At 38.2% G+C, this 19,957-nt stretch overlaps 2 protein-coding genes across 2 annotated transcripts; one reads left to right on the plus strand and one right to left on the minus strand.

Annotated features, from left to right (window-relative positions):
* Window positions 1-4,126: 4,126 nt before the first annotated feature.
* LOC140172577 (monocarboxylate transporter 13-like) lies at window positions 4,127-7,413 on the minus strand. The gene is made up of 4 exons (XM_072195719.1): window positions 7,224-7,413; window positions 5,949-6,092; window positions 4,743-4,907; window positions 4,127-4,293 (listed from the first exon to the last, which is right to left on the minus strand). Exons 1-4 carry the CDS (start codon window positions 7,411-7,413, stop codon window positions 4,127-4,129), a joined length of 666 nt encoding a protein of 221 aa, XP_072051820.1.
* A 3,507-nt stretch (window positions 7,414-10,920) lies between these two features.
* LOC140172578 (uncharacterized) lies at window positions 10,921-19,957 on the plus strand. The gene is made up of 4 exons (XM_072195720.1): window positions 10,921-11,656; window positions 11,691-11,930; window positions 11,963-13,207; window positions 19,442-19,957. Exons 1-4 carry the CDS (start codon window positions 10,921-10,923, stop codon window positions 19,873-19,875), a joined length of 2,655 nt encoding a protein of 884 aa, XP_072051821.1. The 3' UTR covers window positions 19,876-19,957.

Here is a 19,957-nt window from a genome sequence, read left to right on the forward strand (position 1 = left end):
TCAGGGTAATGTAGACTTTCCTGCTTGTGGTGCTCCACGCAATTATCAGGGTAATGTAGACTTTCCTGCTTATGGTGCGCCACGTAATTATCAGGGCAATGTAGACTTTCCTGCTTCTGGTGCTCTATGCAATTATCAGGGTAATGTAGACTTCCCTGCTTATGGTGCTCTACGCAATTATCAGGGTAATGTAGACTTTCCTGCTTATGGTGCTCCACGCAATTATCAGGGTAATGTAGACTTTCCTACTTATGGTGATCCACGCAATTATCAGGGTAATGTAGACTTTCCTGTTTATGGTGCTCCACGCAATTATCAGGGTAATGTAGACTTTCCTGCTTATAGTGCTCCACGCAATTATCAGGGTAATGTAGACTTCCCTGCTTATAGTGCTCCACGCAATTATCAGGGTAATGTAGACTTTCCTACTTATGGTGATCCACGCAATTATCAGGGTAATGTAGACTTTCCTGTTTATGGTGCTCCACGCAATTATCAGGGTAATGTAGACTTTCCTGCTTGTGGTGCTCCACGCAATTATCAGGGTAATGTAGACTTTCCTGCTTAGGGTGCGCCACGTAATTATCAGGGCAATGTAGACTTTCCTGCTTCTGGTGCTCTATGCAATTATCAGGGTAATGTAGACTTCCCTGCTTATGGTGCTCTACGCAATTATCAGGGTAATGTAGACTTTCCTGCTTATGGTGCTCCACGCAATTATCAGGGTAATGTAGACTTTCCTGCTTATGGTGCTCCACGCAATTATCAGGGTAATGTAGACTTTCCTGCTTATGGTGCTCCACTCAATTATCAGGGTATTGTAGACTTTCCTGCTTATGGTGCTCCACGCAATTATTCAGGGTAATGTAGACTTTCCTGCTTATGGTGCTCCACACAATTATCAGGGTAATGTAGACTTTCCTGCTTATGGTGCTCCACGCAATTATCAGGGTAATGTAGACTTTCCTGCTTATGGTGCTCCACGCAATTATCAGGGTAATGTAGACTTTCCTGCTTATGGTTCTCCACGCAATTATCAGGGTAATGTAGACTTTCCTGCTTATGGTGCTCCACTCAATTATCAGGGTATTGTAGACTTTCCTGCTTATGGTGCTCCACGCAATTTGCAGGGTAATGTAGACTTTCCTACTTATGGTGCTCCACGCAATTATCAGGGTAATGTAGACTTTCCTGCTTATGGTGCGCACGCAATTATCAGGATAATGTAGACTTTCCTGCTCATTGTGCTTCACGCAATTATCAGGGTAATGTAGACTTTCCTGCTTATGGTGCTCCACACAATTATCAGGGTAATGTAGACTTTCCTGTTTATGGTGCTCCACGCAATTATCAGGGTAATGTAGACTTTCCTGCTTATGGTGCTCTACGCAACTATCAGGGTAATGTAGACTTTCTTGCTTATGGTGCTCCATGCAATTATCATGGTAATGTAGACTTCCCTGCTTATGGTGCTCCACACAATTATCTGGGTAATGTAGACTTTCCTGCTTATGGTGCTCCACGCAATTATCAGGGTAATGTGGAGTTCCCTGCTTATGGTGCTCCACACAATTATCAGGGTAATGTAGACTTTCCTGCTTATGGTGCGCCACGCAATTATCAGGGTAATGTAGACTCTCCTGCTTATGGTGCTCCACGCAATTATCAGGGTAATGCAGACTTTCCTGCTAATGGTGCCCCACGCAATTATCTGGGTAATGTAGAATTTCCTGTTTACGGTGCTCCACGCAATTTAGGATAATGTAGACTTTCCTGCTTATGGTGCGCCACGCAATTATCAGGGTAATGTAGACTTTCCTGCTTATGGTGCTCCACGCAATTATCAGGGTAATGTAGACTTTCCTGCTTATGGCGCTCCACACAATTATCAGGGTAATGTAGACTTTCCTGCTTATGGTGCTACACGCAATTATCAGGGTAATGTAGACTTTCCTGCTTATGGTCAATTATCAGGGTAATGTAGAAAATCCAGCTTATGGTGCTCCGCGCAATTATCAGAGTAATGTAGACTCTCCTGCTTTTGGTGCTTTACGCAATTATTACGTGCTCCACGTAATTATCTCATCAGAGTAATATAGACTTTCCTGCTTATGGTGCGCACACAATAATATTATCAGAGTGATGTAGACTTTCCTGCTTATGCTTCCAACGCAATTATCAGAGTAATGTGGCCTTTCCTGCGTATTGTGCGCACGCAATTATCAGGGAAATTTTGACTTTCTTGCATATGGCTCGAACACAATTACAATATAATAAACAATATGTAGCGTTATAATATAAATATCTGATCAACACTTTTTAAAACTTGATAGTCGAACCCACCTCCACGACTCGGAAAAAAAAATTATAAATACAATAGAGATATATCACAGACGTTTTCGTGCTTATCAGAGATGTTTTGTAAAGGTCAACAGCATAAGACGTGATACGTTCCAAGTAATTTGCTCTGGTTGAACGATTTGAAGGACACCGTGACAATTACACGAAGAATGTTCTCTACAAGTGACATAAAACATTACCATTTAGTGTTTTTATCCAGTGAACCCACTGGATGGTATTTTTTAAACTTAGGCTTATTGTTTTAAGAAATTACAATGGCCTTGTATGCCAAACTAATGTTTTCTTTGGTCAATTGCAGTTCTTGCATTTTTTTTGTACTTTTAATAACAGAAACGCCATTCAGTAGACAGTAATGAAATATTACATTTCCTACATGACCATTTCCTACATGGCCATTTTGTTCTGAAAGAAGGAGAAGAAGAAGATGAAGAAGAAAAAAACAATTTGTGAAAAGGTGAGTAACCTACAAGCGCAAATTTATAGTACAGAAACGTTGCATATAGTATTTTTTCTCCCCCATTTTTCTTTATCAAAATTAAGATTTTGGTATCAAAAGAATGCTCTTATATTTCCTCATTATCACAGTGAAATATAACGCAAAATTTTGTCAAATAATCAAGAATTTGAGTGCTTGCCTTAGACTTGTTCCAAGTCTTTGATTTTTGTGACTCGATTGTCAGAAAACATGCAAAAAAATGCATGTTTTGGCTCTTTTTCAAGAAATTAGTAAAATAGTGCACTCTTTCTTTTATCTCCAGATAGTACTCAATAAATGATTATGATTGAGGTAAGTTTCATTTGGCAGAACAGGATAATATTTTTTTAATGAAAATTAGTGGAATGGGGAGTAGAATTACTGTCAAACTGTTCGTGATGCTGGGCAACGTATTTAATTAATTATGATACGATTCTTGGTAAAAAGTTTCGACGACAACGGTAAACGCCTCCAATAATTCTATAGAGATACAAGTTTATTGTCCTTTCAACAATAGTGACTTTTGATTGGATCAAAATCTATTTGGTCGTCACTACAAAAGGGTTGAAGTTATCATTGTGTTGGGGAGAATATGATTATATTTGTATTGTATACCATGTAATTATCTTTTTGTAACATTTGATTAACTTTTTATCTACTTTCTAATTGCAAGTTTGCTTATCATCCTCCCCCGCTCTTTCCCTCTCGTCCCTCTCTCCCCTCAATCGCTCTCTTCCTCCAACCATCTCTCTCGCAACCACCAACTCTCTTTCTCTCGTTCTCATCTTAGAAAAAATTATATGTACTTTTTGTCTTATCGAATATCCTTTTATTTTATTTTTTATTGTTTTTAAAGTTATTTTGTTTGTCTAATGTTGGGTGCACCATCGGATCGATGAGGATACCACTGATCATGTAAAACTTAAGGTGGTACTACACCCCTTGATAAATCTGTGACTATTTTTGCATTTTTCTTAAAAAATAATAACACACATGGTAAAAACAGTTATGTTTATTATAGGGGCAAGAAATCCAGTTACTAGACTGGAATTTCAGTGACTCAAGACAAGCGGTACATTATTTATGACAAGAAAAGAGGTACCGCTAGAATGTACCTCATTTCTTAACATAATATAAATGAACCACTTGTCTTGAATCACTGAAATTTCAGTGAAGTAATTGGATTCCTTGCCCCTATAATATACATAACTTTTGTTACCAGCGTGTAGTTATTTTTGAAAAAAATGCAACATTATTCACAAAATTTATCAGGGAGGTGTAGTACCCACATCACTCTCGTGTTCCAACTTCTGTTTTTGCAGTAGGAATAGGTATCCATGTTTTTGCTCTTCTCTCCATCAAGAGGACAGGCAAGAAGAAGCATACAGCAAGTGTGTATGCACTACCCACTAGGTAGAAACTTAAGCTATAGTTCCCTGACAACTGTTGTATTGCACCTAGAAAAATGATAAGATATAAAATATAAAACATTACAATAATTCATGATTAGTACATTTGCTAAACGTGCCTCCTGTTAACAGAATTGTGTTTTATGGTTACGCTATGTCGACGATGCTGTTCTGAACACCCGTCCCTGTTGTCGAAAATTACTTGGGGTTGATAGGTTCAGTCACGTATTTTCACACACGCATTCCAAAGCTGTGCGGCAGTCATGGCAATCTTATGGAGGGTCATATGAATTGGTCTCACGAAATACCTCACGATCCGGGGGTACGTCGAAGCGCCGAAGGCACGACGGAGCGGCAAGTAGAATAAGATAGATGGCGCTCCCACTACAGTGCTCCAGACAAAGCCTTATGGAAGAGCGCTTACAAATTTATATGCCCCACAACACAAATAAATGGTAGACTATAAAGTCAATAAATTACATAACACATGTACGTACCTGCAAGGTATCCGCCAACCATTATCCCTAATCCATCGATAAGCAATTCCAGTCCTACTGCTGTAGATAACTGCCAAGTACCAACATTTCGTCGTATAATCGTATAGAGCAGGGGGATCTGAATCCCTGACGTGACCCCGATACCTGTAGCAGAGACTACATATCCTGGATAATTGTTTGCAAGAGGGTTAACAAAGGTTATTACAGCTGCAGCAATGAGTGTCACCATATACAATGTCGACGGCAACATGATCTTGGCATCGATGGGAATGCCATGAAATATTCGTACAAGTAAACTTCCAACACCCAACAGAGATAATGCTAAAGCTCCTTTTGTCTCTGAGTATCCACTCAACACGATTTGGTTATACGTATGCGTTATTGCAGCACCGTAGCGGCCACTAAGCAAAACAAAGGTTCGTTGTCTGTGTGGCAGGTCACATGGGAAAAAGTGAACACGGAACAAGGGCACACGCCACAAGGGAACAGCCTATGGATACGAGGCCTAAGAGTCATCGGTACCTAACCGGGCACCGATAGTTCTATAGGACCAAATTCGATGTGGTGCCTTAACCGTTATACAAATCGGTTAGAATTGATTATTGAATATCGGTATTTATTTATATGGTATTGATATTATATCGTTTCCATATGAACAAGGTGATGTTCATTGTACATTGCGCATGACGAGGTACAGACGTCTATATCGGTTGTACATGTTTTAAAAGTGGATTTAAATGCGTTTGACATCGTAACACGCACTTGACGGTGATCAAGGCTTCCTGTCGTCGTCGTTTGTGTTAACAACGCATCAGAAGTCCTTCAATTCGCTGTCGTAGTGCACGTTAGTAACCATTGGTTTACTGCTCCAAGCCTGGGCTCATCCTCATACCTACACAAGTTCCGAATTTTCTTATGCATAGGCTTTGTGTTGTGGTCATTTCGATCAGTGGTTCGTAACAAAGAAAGCATGATCCAGTTGACCTAGCAGCGGTCATATTCTAACGTGCACTACGACAGCGAATACGGCCTACTGTAAATCCGTCGTAATTAAATCATGTGGAAGAGTTGCGACGGTTGGTGGGTTATGATGAGTTTAGGAATTTCCGACATGTCGTCGCAACTCTGTGAAATCTATCCTTGTTGTCGCTGTTGTACTTATCGAGAAAAAAAATTGTACATGTACTCAAACGTGATAATACTCACCCGGTAGTAATCCCAAGCTAAAATACAATACGGTAGTCGTTTTGGCTAGATACGTAAGAATAAGCCCTGATGCCTGAATTAAACCACCAATCATGACGACCCATCGAGGCTCGGCTTTGTTGATAATCACACCAGCAACAGGCCCTTAAATGATTAAGAAATATAAACATAGGCAAGCAGATCTTAATTGGTGCTTCATTGGGTATCCATCTATATATTATGCATCACGTACATAACAAATTGAGCCGATCTAGCTCATTGACGATCGACGAATTGATAAGCGCTGGAATGATATAGCGATTAGCACATAGTATTATCATTATTGATTTTTTTCAATGATTTTTACCTGGCGGATCCGAAATTAGCGCCCAGATAATTATTTATTGGCCTCACAGTTGTACCATCACACGAATTCCTTATCATATCTATTTTATCGTGCAAATAGCACGAAATCTAACAAAGACGAGGTATCTACAATTTCGTCTGCATAAATAATAATAAGTGGACCCAATATACGGTAATAATAAGTGGACCCAATATCGAGCCCCGGGGCACACCATAAGTTTCTAATTGGATTTTTATACCATTGTAACAAACGTATTGCATTCTATTGCTGATGTAATTTTTAAACTAATTTTCTGAATCCGTCATGTATAGTAATATATTGTGTTTTAAAAATATTTAAAAATGGTCTGAAATGCTTTCGATAAATCCCAGAAAGTACCAATCGTATTCTCTTTTTCTTTTCATATGTGAATAGGGGGCCTACGGTACTTTTACTTATATATATTTATATACTTCCAGTTTGTTTTCTGATCTCCGATTCCAGCGATACCAGGAAACCTTTGGTCCTCATTTTTTCCCGAATGGGTATCATAATTCTAATTACGACAGCCTATCAATAATATAATATAATATAATATAATATAATATAATATAATATAATATAATATAATATAATATAATATAATATAATATAATATAATATAATAATTATGACATGATCAAGGGGAATGAGTCACATGTCGACCCTGGTCGAAAATGAGTTTTACACATGTTTCTAAAGAGGACATGTAGAGCTTTCAGAAACTGAAAACCCCATGTTGATACGGCTTTTCTTTCCGAATGACATTACTTTAGCAATCGCTGAAAACAATAGAAAACAAAAGAATTTTAACACTTTCTTTGCCAATATCTCAAAATCAATGTTAGCGACATCCGACTCATTCTCCTTGATCGTGTCAATTAATCGGGAGGCATATTTGCGACACTCACCTGCCAAACACAACACTGCATTTCCAAAACTGCATATCCAACCAAGAATCGCAGACCCAACATTGAATTCATCAGAAAGAGCTGGCATATATGCACCAATAATCTGAAGTAAACCCACACTCAGGACATAGGATAGAAATAACGTCCCTACAACAATGCGTCCATGAATTATCTTCTGTCTGCCTGCCATTTTAGAAGATGTCACTTGTTAATTCAGGCCATAACAAAATAATGTTCACTTGCGGATCAGCAATATCAAGTGATACTGGATCTGATACTGGATTTGATACTGGATCTGATAGGCCTACTGGATCTGATACTGGATTTGATACTGGATCTGATAGGCCTACTGGATCTGATACTGGATCTGGGACTAGATCTTGTACTGGACCCGTCTGGATCCCCCGTCTGGATGTCATTCATGACTTTATCATGAATAACGTATACTGAGGACATCGACAATTGTCTGTGCTTGGTGTAAGGTATAACCGAATAACGATCCCGGGTTAACGATTCTCTTTTTCTGTTTTTTAAACTTTTCTTGGAACCTTATAAACCATGTAAACCGAACACCAGGCACTAAATCGTTACAGGTCTGCGTTGTAATATTGAATCGTGTACAGGCGCTTACTTGAATATTGAATTATTGACGAATCAGTACTATTCAATGGATTATTGGCAGGCAGTTGGGGCCGATTCATATTTCATACATTTGACGTCCGAGTTGCATAGGCATATTCGATACATCAAGATTTCGTTATTCAATATCTGTTTCAATGAATTTTCATTGTCTAACGAATATTTATTAGAAGGACTGGAAATAGAATGGAATTATATTGAAAAGTGCATACTAGTTGCATCGAAATTGGAATACTTGACGTCGAATAAAAGTATGAACCGGGCCTTATGAGTTTCTGACCAGAATGACAATTGAAAGCAGAGTTATTAGGGACCGATCGTTATTTACGGCAGGGGGGGGTAATGGGCATTTTGGAAAAAATATCGACAAAAAATTCCCCAAATTTCTCCATTTCAAATTTAAAATTCCCCCCTCCTGGTTCAACTAAAAATTTCGCGTCCCCCCTCAAGACCCCCAAAAAATTTCTGGTTTCCCCCTGTCGTAAATATCGATCGCTCCCTTATTACATATGTATATATGCATGCGCTTATAGAGCCGTTTACCGTAAAACATACAAGTTGTGATATAGGCCCCTAATCTGCTAATGATAAAGAATTGTGCTGCAATGTTTTATAAATGTTTTATAAATATATTTGTCAATGGATTTTCTCGACAGTTTGGTCCAAACAACAAACAACAACAACAACAACAACAAAGAGGCTATTATATAGCACCGTAAGGCGACGAGAAAACCCTGTTCTACGGGCCCGACCGACCCAGATTTTGAACAAATTGGGGGGAAAATTCCTATACAAATGAATACCGACCCCAAATTTCGACAATATTATTTCAGGAACAATTTTTTTGTTGTATTTTCCCAAATTGCAAATATTTACAGATTTTGGTGATTTTTTGGGTCATTTCAAAAAAAAAAGAGAGAAAAAAAAGAAAAAAGCCCGACCGACCGACCCTACTTGACAGGTCCGTCCACTCGTAGAACAGGTTTTTTCGTCGCATAACATGAAAATACATGACCTCAGCGCTGAACAAAAATATATTTTAAACTACAGACTTTACATTACAAGTTAATAAATAAAAATGAAACAAGAGGGAAGAATTAGTCCGGGAATAAATGAGTTTTGTAAACATTTGGTTTTAACGATGTCAAATTGGTCATCTTGTAAGATGAACTCTCACATGCTGCCCTGATATGTTTTAGCCCTTTGTGTACTTTTTAGCCAAATTTTGACAATTTTCGTCAAAGTTTTCCCCCCTTAAAAGGTGTCTCCTGTTTACCCACCCTCTAAAAAGTGCTGGCTACGCCAACGACAAAGGCGCAACTGATTTTTTTTTTTTTTAAAACGAATTTCCGAGTGAGCAAATTGCTCTTTTACACGTTTACCCCGGGCGTTTACCCCAAGAACTGGAGATCAGATACGATTTTCCCTCATTGGCTCTGATGTCCATTTATTTCCCGTCCTTTCATTGATGACGTCATTCAGTGATTTTCAGTAAAACATCGCAGTATCACTTTTTGACACAGCGCGCAATTAAACTCTCAAGCGTTGCGAGGATGGCTGGTGGCTATATATAAATGCAACAACTTGGTGGATATTTATCGCAGAGACAGATTTCGCCACTTACAATAATTCTTATATATTGATGCGTTTCAATTTATATCGTAGTTTGACTTGCATTTTTAACAGCTATTACATCAAGAAGATTGTCAAGCATCTCATATAAAGGGGCGTGTTGAATCACTTTGGTAGATGCAATTTATCGCTTCGATTGTGTATAAAGTGACAGAAATGGCTATTAAAATCCAACGTTTTCAGCTGTTTTTATCGAATCATAGATGAAAAAATAAAATAAGTTGAATAATATTGCAGAATATGAAACCGGTTGTGTATTTCGTTGGATAATAGCTTATAATCATGATAATACTCGCCAATAAGCATCATGGAACTGACTATTTTGAGACAGATGTCTTATATGTAGTTGAATATCTTGAAAGCTATATTTGATCACTGACTGGAAACAACAAACCACGCAATAAAAAGTATCAACAGTGCAGTGAACACCTTCTTTCCTACATTTTTAGTCGCTTCGGTGCAATATATTGTTGTCATCGGATTTTTGTTTAATGAAACGTTTGATATTCGTTAAAAAGTTGGAAGTCTTAATGTGCATCCATGCAACAGTGTCCTCAGCCTATCTGGTACCTGGCATTCTTTCACAAAGGAACTAGGTATGTTCGTACCTTCATGTCGTTTAAAAACATTATTCACGTATTTCTACGTATAGGCCTATAGATTATGTAAATGTCAATTCAAATAATCTGGACTTGGTCAACTGGAGCCTGCATGTGAAAAGCAATTGTGCAATATATGTAGTTCTGCATTATTTGCGTTTGCAAAATACCGTTTCTCATATTTATCAAGAACGATTTCTCAAACGTGGAATGGGATGTGGTTGGTCATCTTGTTGATGCGATATCATTTTGAGAGGAGGCATAACATCGTTAATGACTTCTAGCTTTGTCTGCACCGAAAATTTGACCAGATTTCATTCATCTGACACATTACATTTGTAACATTCAAACTAAGTGTATCATTTTGAAGAGGTTCGGAATTTCATGTTCTTTGTTTAAAAAGGATTTAGGGTCTACTTACTTTTGTGTAAAACTACTTCCAATGTCAGAAGACAATGAAAACATTGTGATGGTATAATTTTCTAGATGTATGTGATGAGAGTGAAATCATTTGTACACATAGGCAAACTGGTATGTATTGCGAAAAAAACATGTATGTCAATGAATGGATCATGCAACTCTATTATACGAGCTTTTTTTGTACGTTTTGAACATTCCAAAACGAAGGTGATTTACTCACGTTTTAATGACGTTCCACCACTATGCTAGTGGTTTCATCAGACTGGCAACTCATCACATCAGAAGTATTATGATAATTTATATGTTATTGTAAAGCATTCGCGTTGCTGAGCAATATTCTGATTGCATTTGCAGTGGCGATCTTCAAACACCGGGATACCTCAAACAAACGTATTTTTGTGCTCATAATGGCCGTAAGGAGTATCTGTGTATTCTACTTTTTGGTATCATTTTCAGTTTTATCGGGTTCAGTACGCACCAAACCAGGTGAACCAGAAGGTGAACCTCAAGGCGAACCAGGAGGTGAACCAGATGGTGAACCAGAAGGCGAACCAGAAGGTGAAACTGAAGGTGAACCAGAAGGTGAACCTGAAGGTGGACCAGAAGGCGAATCTGAAGGTGAACCTGAAGGTGAACCTGAAGGTGAACCTGAAGGTGAACCTGAAGGTGAACCTGAAGGTGAACCTGAAGGTGAACCAGAAGGCGAGCCAGAAGGTGAACCAGAAGGTGAATCAGAAGGTGAACCTCAAGGCGAACCAGGAGGTGAACCAGAAGGCGAGCCAGAAGGTGAACTAGAAGGTGAACCAGAAGGCGAGCCAGAAGGCGAACCAGAAGGTGAACCAGAAGGCGAGCCAGGTGAACCAGAAGGTGAACCAGAAGGTGAACCTGAAGGTGAACCCGAAGGTGAATCAGAAGGTGAACCAGAAGGTGAGCCAGAAGGTGAACCAGAAGGTGAACCAGAAGGTGAGCCAGAAGGCGAACCAGAAGGCGAGCCAGAAGGTGAACCAGAAGGCGAGCCAGAAGGTGAACCAGAAGGTGAACCAGAAGGTGAACCTGAAGGTGAACCAGAAGGTGAACCAGAAGGCGAGCCAGAAGGTGACCCAGAAGGCGAACCAGAAGGCGAGCCAGAAGGTGAACCAGAAGGTGAACCAGAAGGTGAACCAAGGTGAACCAGAAGGTGAACCAGAAGGCGAGCCAGAAGGTGACCCAGAAGGCGAACCAGAAGGCGAGCCAGAAGGTGAACCAGAAGGTGAGCCAGAAGGCGAACCAGAAGGCGAGCCAGAAGGTGAACCAGAAGGCGAGCCAGAAGGTGAACCAGAAGGCGAGCCAGAAGGTGAATCAGAAGGTGAACCAAAAGGTGACCCAGGAGGTGAACCAGAAGGTGAACCAGAAGGCGAGCCAGAAGGTGAACCAGAAGGTGAACAGAAGGTGAACCTCAAGGCGAACCAGGAGGTGAACCAGAAGGCGAGCCAGAAGGTGAACCAGAAGGCGAGCCAGAAGGTGAATCAGAAGGTGAACCAAAAGGTGACCCAGGAGGTGAACCAGAAGGTGAACCAGAAGGCGAGCCAGAAGGTGAACCAGAAGGTGAATCAGAAGGTGAACCTCAAGGCGAACCAGGAGGTGAACCAGAAGGCGAGCCAGAAGGTGAACTAGAAGGTGACCCAGAAGGCGAACCAGAAGGTGAACCAGATGGTGAACCTGAAGGTGAATCAGAAGGTGAACCAGAAGGCGAGCCAGAAGGTGAACCTGAAGGTGAACCAGAAGGCGAGCCAGAAGGTGAACCAGAAGGTGAACCAGAAGGTGAACTAGAAGGTGAACCCGAAGGTGAACCTGGAGGCGTACCAGAAGGCGAGCCAGATGGTGATCTTGAAGGCGAACCAGAAGGTCATCCTGAGGGCGAGTCAGAAGGTGAACCCGAAGATGAACCTCAAGGCGAACCTGAAGGTGAAGCGGATTGTAAACCCAGTGGTGAAGCTGAAGGCGAGCCAGAGGGAGATCCAGAAGGTGAGCCAGAAGGCGAACCATGTGAACCCAAAGGCGAACCTACGGGTGTACCAGAAATAGAAGGCGAACCTGAAAGCGAGCCAGAACAGTGGCCCGAACCTGGTCCAAACTGGGTTCAAGCTAGGGCCACACTGCGTCAAGCCTTGCCTTTTCATACATTCTTATTTCCATGTGCTTTCTCGTTGCTTGCTCTCTACGCCGTCTTTGTTCTACTTACATTACTTACTGATGTTAAGAAAATCGTCATCAGATCATTAACTATAACATTGAACAGTTTATTACTAGTGCTTGGAATTTCACGTGCAGTTTCCCTCTTTGTAAATCCATACGGATCCAACACGAAAGTACCTCTTGTGGTTTCACGAATCATGTGGTCAGTTGGTTTTCCCTGCTTAACATCGTCCATGACCACGTTACTGTTAGTACTGCTGGACACTACAAAACTGTCTCTTGCACCTCCTAAGTTCCAAAAATTTTCAACAGTATCATTAATATGCGCTGGACATTTTGCGTTAGTTCTTGGAGTTGACGTACTGGTTACTCAGGTTCTGGAACTAAAGATACTGTTGCTGTTTTGCCAGTTAATTTACATCACGTGGAGTTGGTTTTTGGGATTGGGTTTTTCAATAGTAGCGTATAAGTTGAAGCAAAACTTCAGCGCCAGTTTGGAGGCTGGTAAATCGTCGGTAGGTGAGTATATTTACTTTCAATGATTATTTTTAAAACACTTTAATGACCGACACTTTATGGTATCTGGAGATGACTCAAAGACCATGAAGACGATAGTGATCATCAACATACACCCCCCCACACACACACCCCTCCATTCACCGTCGAGTCATCCACCCCACTCACCCCCCTCCACACACACCCCCATATCACCACCACTACCATAAACATTTTGTTGCTTGTATAATATAAGCCGGTGGTGATGTTAGATTTGATCACTTTGGGTCTTCAGCTAAAATATCAAGGATATTATTGAAGTGTTATATAAAATAAGAGCGACCGAGCGAAGCGAGCATGAAAGCGATAGACTGACAAGCGAATTCACAATGCAGTGCACTGTAAAAATTTGACCGTAATTTTTACGGTAGAATACCTGGCAACTAAGTTGCCAGCATTCTACCGTAAAATCGACGATTTTTAATTTCCGTATAATTAGCATGTAACCGTAAAAGTACGGTAGAATGCCCATAATCCGGTATGCGGTAGAAAGCATGTAAATTTTACGGTAAAATACCTGGCAACTGGGTTAACCAACAAAAACTTGAACATACCACCACTTGGGCATTCTCACACCCACATTTGCCGTTCATTCAGAACAAAACTCGATCAAAAATCACTGAAAATAATTGCCCTTGGAAACAAATTCTGGTATCGCTGCTGAAGAACAGAAAGTTTATATCAGAGTGTTATGAAATGGTGGAAAATAAAACTAATAGGTCTATGTCAGTAATGCGCGAGGCTGTGATATTCAACATTCTGTAAAAATGCAATTTTCTATATAAAAACATTACTTATCTAGAAACCTCCAGAGACTATTATTCATGTCTCCTATATAGAGCCCCGGTTCCTTTTCAGTCATTTTCAAAAGAGCCCATTGAGAATGAAGGACGCAACATTGAAAAGGGAAGTTTATCCCGCTTGAGCAGCAAAGTATTGTAATAGTAAATTTAAAAAGAATAAAAACAGGCAAAAAGCCCAAGACCAGGCGTGTGTTTATCATTTTACTGATTGTGTAATGTTGCGAGTGTTTCGATGCTTATACAATTCTCTTAAAAGCATTTTGTGTATATTAGCCTATAGTGATATCATGGTTATAACGAAATGTAACACGGATTGCGAGAATCATGATTTCACAAACGGTTATAACCAATAACCTTGGTTACATGTATCAGTAAGAAAACTAACAATTTCATTAAATCATTTTTTTCTTCAAATTTGGTTACGGTGGAGATTTCATTGTGTATGATCAAATCAACGCTCAACGTTTTTGTCGTATATTTCTAATAATGTATACACTACAAAAATATTGAGTAAAAAGGTCACAACTCAACAGTTGAGTAAAACAAATTAGTAAAAAATTACTCAACATTGAGCGCAAATAGGTCACAACTCAACAAATGAGTAAAAAATTACTCAACATGATGAGCTCAATGTTGAGTAATTTTTTACTCAATGTTTTTTGCAGTGTACGTATAAGTAATTTTACAATGATATGATATCAGCAACAAATTTGAATGCCATTAAAGCCTTAATATACGATTTCGATCAAATTTTATATTAATTTGCCGCTTAACTGTGATGTTCTATATGGGGGATTTAAAAGTCATAATTATGACTTTTATTCAAACTTGCTCTGTTGTACTAAAACACAATGAGAATTTGGCTGAATCCAATTAGGTATTAGTTGAGATATGTGTACACATTAATGCCTAAAAATTACTTTAAAAAATAATTGACCAAACTCATGTTAAAGGATAGCCTATATTATAAGACTACATGCAAGCATTATTTCTTATTGCATCGTTTTAAATGGTGAACCCACGTCTGGAAAGCGCACTCTTGAAGTCAAATTGCTATCACATGTACATGCACAGGGATATCTTATATTAATTACTGGTGTCTTCTTTTGTCTTTTCTTCTTTCATTTACGGACATTTTCCAGGCAAAACAATGTTGTAAATTACAACTACCGAAAACTGAGAACTGTAATTTACACCTTTTAATGTCACGACCATTGAAACTCAACTACTCAACATTTTTACCAAATATTTTCAGTTTGCCATCATCTTAAGATTATGCAGAATTTAATTTTAATTATTAAGATAAAAAGTATCAAAATTGGAATGAGTTTTTTTTTAAGAATACAGTTCAATTATGACCATGGTAATGACAACAATTTATTGATTTATTGCTATTATTTTTTTTATTGTTGTTGCAAATGAACGAGTAAGGCTCAGAAAACAATCACTACTATAGCCTATAATATTGGTAAAAGCCTAACAATTCCCGCCAATTACGAGCTGATCAAACTATAGCCTATACTTTTATACAACTACAAAATGACAGAGATTATCAACGCTAATGACGCCTGTGATAGAGAAATATATCCAATATTCCAGGTAATTGAGCGTTTTTCCTTATTTTATTAAAATATCACGAAGAGAGTGGGTATATCTGACGATACTGTTGATAAATAACATTGTCAAACCATTGACAGATCGCTTAGTGCTCTAAGTTCAGAAGAACAAAATTAAAAATTGAACATGAAAAGCAAAAGATGGAATTGTCAAATGGTTCGGTTTAATTGTTCGTTTGAATTAAAGGAAGATAGTCCGAATTCATCCCATGATATTTCCACCTTAGTTAAATGACCTTGACTCTGCAATAGTTCAATAATAAAAATAATAACATCAGTAATGACGTCATCGTAAATAACTATCAATATCATCGTCATCATCATTAATTGGTCGTTTCAAGTTATGAGTTTCAGGATTAATTTTGGGTTTGGTCACGTGGTTTCCTATTATCCTGCCTAAGCTCTTGACTGACGTCATTACCGATACCGTTGTATATACCCTTTGTTAGAAACTTAAAACTTATAGAAAGCAATTTCGGTTTTCATTTCAGTTTGTTACATAATTGTGTGACCGCAAAATATCAGGTTTGAAGTTACCTTGATCAAAGTTTGTTAATTTCGCAGAGCAATATTCACGAGTAGAGAAGTCGAACAAGTCAATCTACATTTGAAAGCGTGGTTTAGATGGTCAAACAATCCAAAGATTATTTCCCTATGAAAAATATAGACCATCGAAATATTTCCACCGAAATTACAAAAGAATAGACAAAACTCTAGTGTCTATATTCATATGCATGTCGCATGACTTCCAATATAGGCTAGTTGACTTTTATTCAAGTTATTTATTGCTCGAAAGAAATGAGAGGAGAGGGGGGGTGCAGGGGTGTGTAAAGGGAGAGAGCAAGAGAAACATGGGAGAGAGGATCGGAAGAGGGAAGGTAAGGAAGGGGGGAGATACTAGAGCTCTAGAGTGGAGTGGAATAGTGTATATAGAGGAGAGGAGATATCGAGTGTTAGCTTGATTGCCAAAAGAAGTGGGTTCAAATCTGCTGTGCTGCATTCTCTTCAGCAACATGCATGAAACTGATCATAATCTTTGGAATGGTATTAAACCTTGCATAACGACAGTTTCGATGAATTATTGAGTAGGCCTATAATTTTTTTGGCCTAAGAGGCAAAGGCGTCAATTGCAACAAAGAAAAACTTTCTATTCGCTTACGTGAAGCTACGTGACAAGAGACGCTAGCCTTGACCGCACAATATATAAAGCTATTAAATAGTATTTTGAAATATAAATGACGCATTGACTACGAATTCTCATACATCGCAATAAATTCGAATAAAACCCTTCAGTGATTAAAAAAAATATGTACAAATTATTTGCACAGCGATTATCATTTCACCATCAATCGCAAGTTTATGTAAAAAAAAAAAATTAAAATGGGTCACTGTTTTTTTGATGTGTGAAGATATCAATATAAAAAATAAGCATGTTATAAAACGTTTTAAGATAGCTATCGTGTGTTTGTGTATTCAGTATTCCAAATTCAATCCTTGGTGATATGTAAATGTTGCCGTACGTGCAATCTGACATTTAAAGCCCTTTTTATTAAGTTCATTTTGTAAAAGTCAAAAACTATTTTTCTATTTTCATTCCAAATCACATTTTGTTCCATGCATCATTGCTTTTTTACTGTCAGTGCTTAAATCACACGCTCTTGACATTTAATTCCAATGGAGCTTCTACTCCCCAGTTTGACCATACCAATATATGTACACTGTAAAAAAAATCTTGTAAATTTTACAGTAAAAGTGTGTGCAGCCAATCTGCCAACAAAACCCTGTAAAATTTACAGTATCCTGTAAAAATGAACACACTCAAAATGCTGTAAAATAGGTATATTTGACAAGTTATTTTCGAGCTTGAGAATGTGTTTAGGATAAAAAATGCTGACTGACTTCAAAAGTCCACCCTTCCCATAGAACAGTTTTTTTACATCGCCTAACTGTAAAATTTACAGTTTCCTGTCAAGAAAATACAGTTGAAACCTGTAAAATTCATCTTTTTTACAGGATACTGTAAATTTTACAGGTTTTGGTTGGCAGATTGGCTGCACACACTTTTACTGTAAAATTTAGTCACGTGATAGGCCTATTTAGTACTTAATCGTATAAGTGACCATTCTTACAGTGTAGTGATGATATTGATATTGCTTAAACGTTGAATTTTAATTTCAGCTTTGATAGGCCTAGATAATTTAAACTAAAAATACAGTATTTGCCTGTTTTATCAATTACAGCCAAATACTGTAAATAATTAGCCTTTTTTACAGTATTTTACTGTAAATTTCACTGTTATTTTTTTACAGTGTACATGGGTCTCAAATATCGCTGCTTAATAGTTATTTCCTCTTATTCCCTCTCCCGGTCCCCTCCCCTCCTTTTTTCCCATGCACCTTTTTTTGCTACCCTTTTTGGCACATAACTTAACTCCGCAACCAATGTTTTGGTCGGTGCGAAAAGGGCGATACGTATTTGCATTATGTAATTATTATTTATTATAAATTATAAACTGGGCTCAAAAAGAAACTTTTCACATGGTCATATGATCTTAAAATCCTGTCCATCAAAACAAAGTATTCTGATCAAAATGAACCAAATTTACGGCACACAGGATTGCTTCAATACTCTACTCTAGGCCCCTAAACACATGTCAGAACTAACCAAGCAGTTGCCCGCAACTGCAAAATGCCTTGACATGGAACAGCTTCCTGGACCACGTGTCTCAGCCCATTTGATGTGTGTGTAAAGCAACTGTCTCAGGATTGCCTCACAAAAATAACACTCGTACCCAACGAACGATTACCTTCATTTGTTTTGACTTCTTCATGTGCTTAAAACTCTATGTTGCCGAAATTTCCAGGCTGTTACATGTGCTACAGCCAATGCCAATGCATTTTTCAGTTGTGTCAGTAAGGTAACCGTTTGAATATTGACATGTCATTAGGGCAGAGTATTGAAGTAATCCTGTGTGCAATTTGATTCATTTTGATGGACAGATTTTCATGTGAAAAATTATAAGTTTCTTTTTGAGCCCAGTTTGTAACATACCTAGCAAACACAAAACGTTTTCGACATAATTCGCAAAAGGTTATAAAAGGTTGTCAGCAAACGTTTTAAATGTCGGGTTATATAAAGGGTATATTAAGAGTATAAAACGTTTTCATAACCTTAAAAAACATTTTTTGATAATCTACTGCTCAGCAAACACAAATGTTTTATAGAAAACGTTTAAATGTCGGGTTATATAAAGGGTATAAAAACGTTTTAATAACATTCCAAAAACATTCTTGAAAACTTGATAAATTTTGGGGTTGAAAAAATATTTTGAGAAAAATGTTTGCCCAAAATATTTTCAATAACGTTTTAAAAATGTTTTCATGACCTTTATATAACCCGACATTTAAATGTTATTAAAAGGTTTTGAAAAAACATTTTAAGAACATTTCTGTGTTTGCTGGGTTCAAATATTTTAACATAATGTTATTTAAGTATTGACACAATATTTGGCAAAAATGTTTGCAAAAATAGCTTACAATAACATTTTTTGAAAACATTTAAAATTATTGTTGTAGTGTGTTTTCATACAAAACGTTTTAAAACGTTATCATGACCTTTATATAACCCGACATTTTAATGTTATTAAAACGTTTTACCTAAACCAAAAGCCAAAATATAACTTATTTAAAACGTTTTTAAAACGTTGTTGTGTTTGCTGGGTATCTAGTATAAACATTAACAATTATGCTCGTATCTTTCATTTTACTTTTCTTCTACAGCTGCAGAAGACAAGAAAGCCATGCGTTTATTCCACTCTGTTGTCCTGTGCGCCTTCACTGCCTTCATCCACTGTATGACACACATCTATGGCGCCGCTGGCGTCTTCGGTATCTACTCTAACGTCCCCTATGTCGAGCCCTGGCCATGGTGGACTTTCCAATCGCTCATGAGACTGGAAGAAATCACCATGTGTGTTCTGTTATTTTTGCTAGCTGGTAAAGCACGCAAAAATGCTGGATATAATAATAACAGATTGGCGAGACCGTTCGTGGACTGTTGGTTTCGGATGACGGGGCGTAGGAACAAAGTTGCGCCTGCGGATGAAGGGATGTTGCCATCGCATGCTAGTCAAGCGCCAAATTTGTCTTTAGTAACACATAACGTGTCGTCAATGAGGACAGAATTGCAACGGCATTCAACGTCCACGGCTTAATGGCTCATTATTCTGAATATAAATTCTCGAGAAAAATATTTTTATAAAAACGACTTTGAGGTGACATTCAGAGATACGAGGA

This window comes from Amphiura filiformis, chromosome 16, assembly GCF_039555335.1.
Source record: "Amphiura filiformis chromosome 16, Afil_fr2py, whole genome shotgun sequence".
Lineage (NCBI taxonomy): Eukaryota > Metazoa > Echinodermata > Ophiuroidea > Amphilepidida > Amphiuridae > Amphiura > Amphiura filiformis.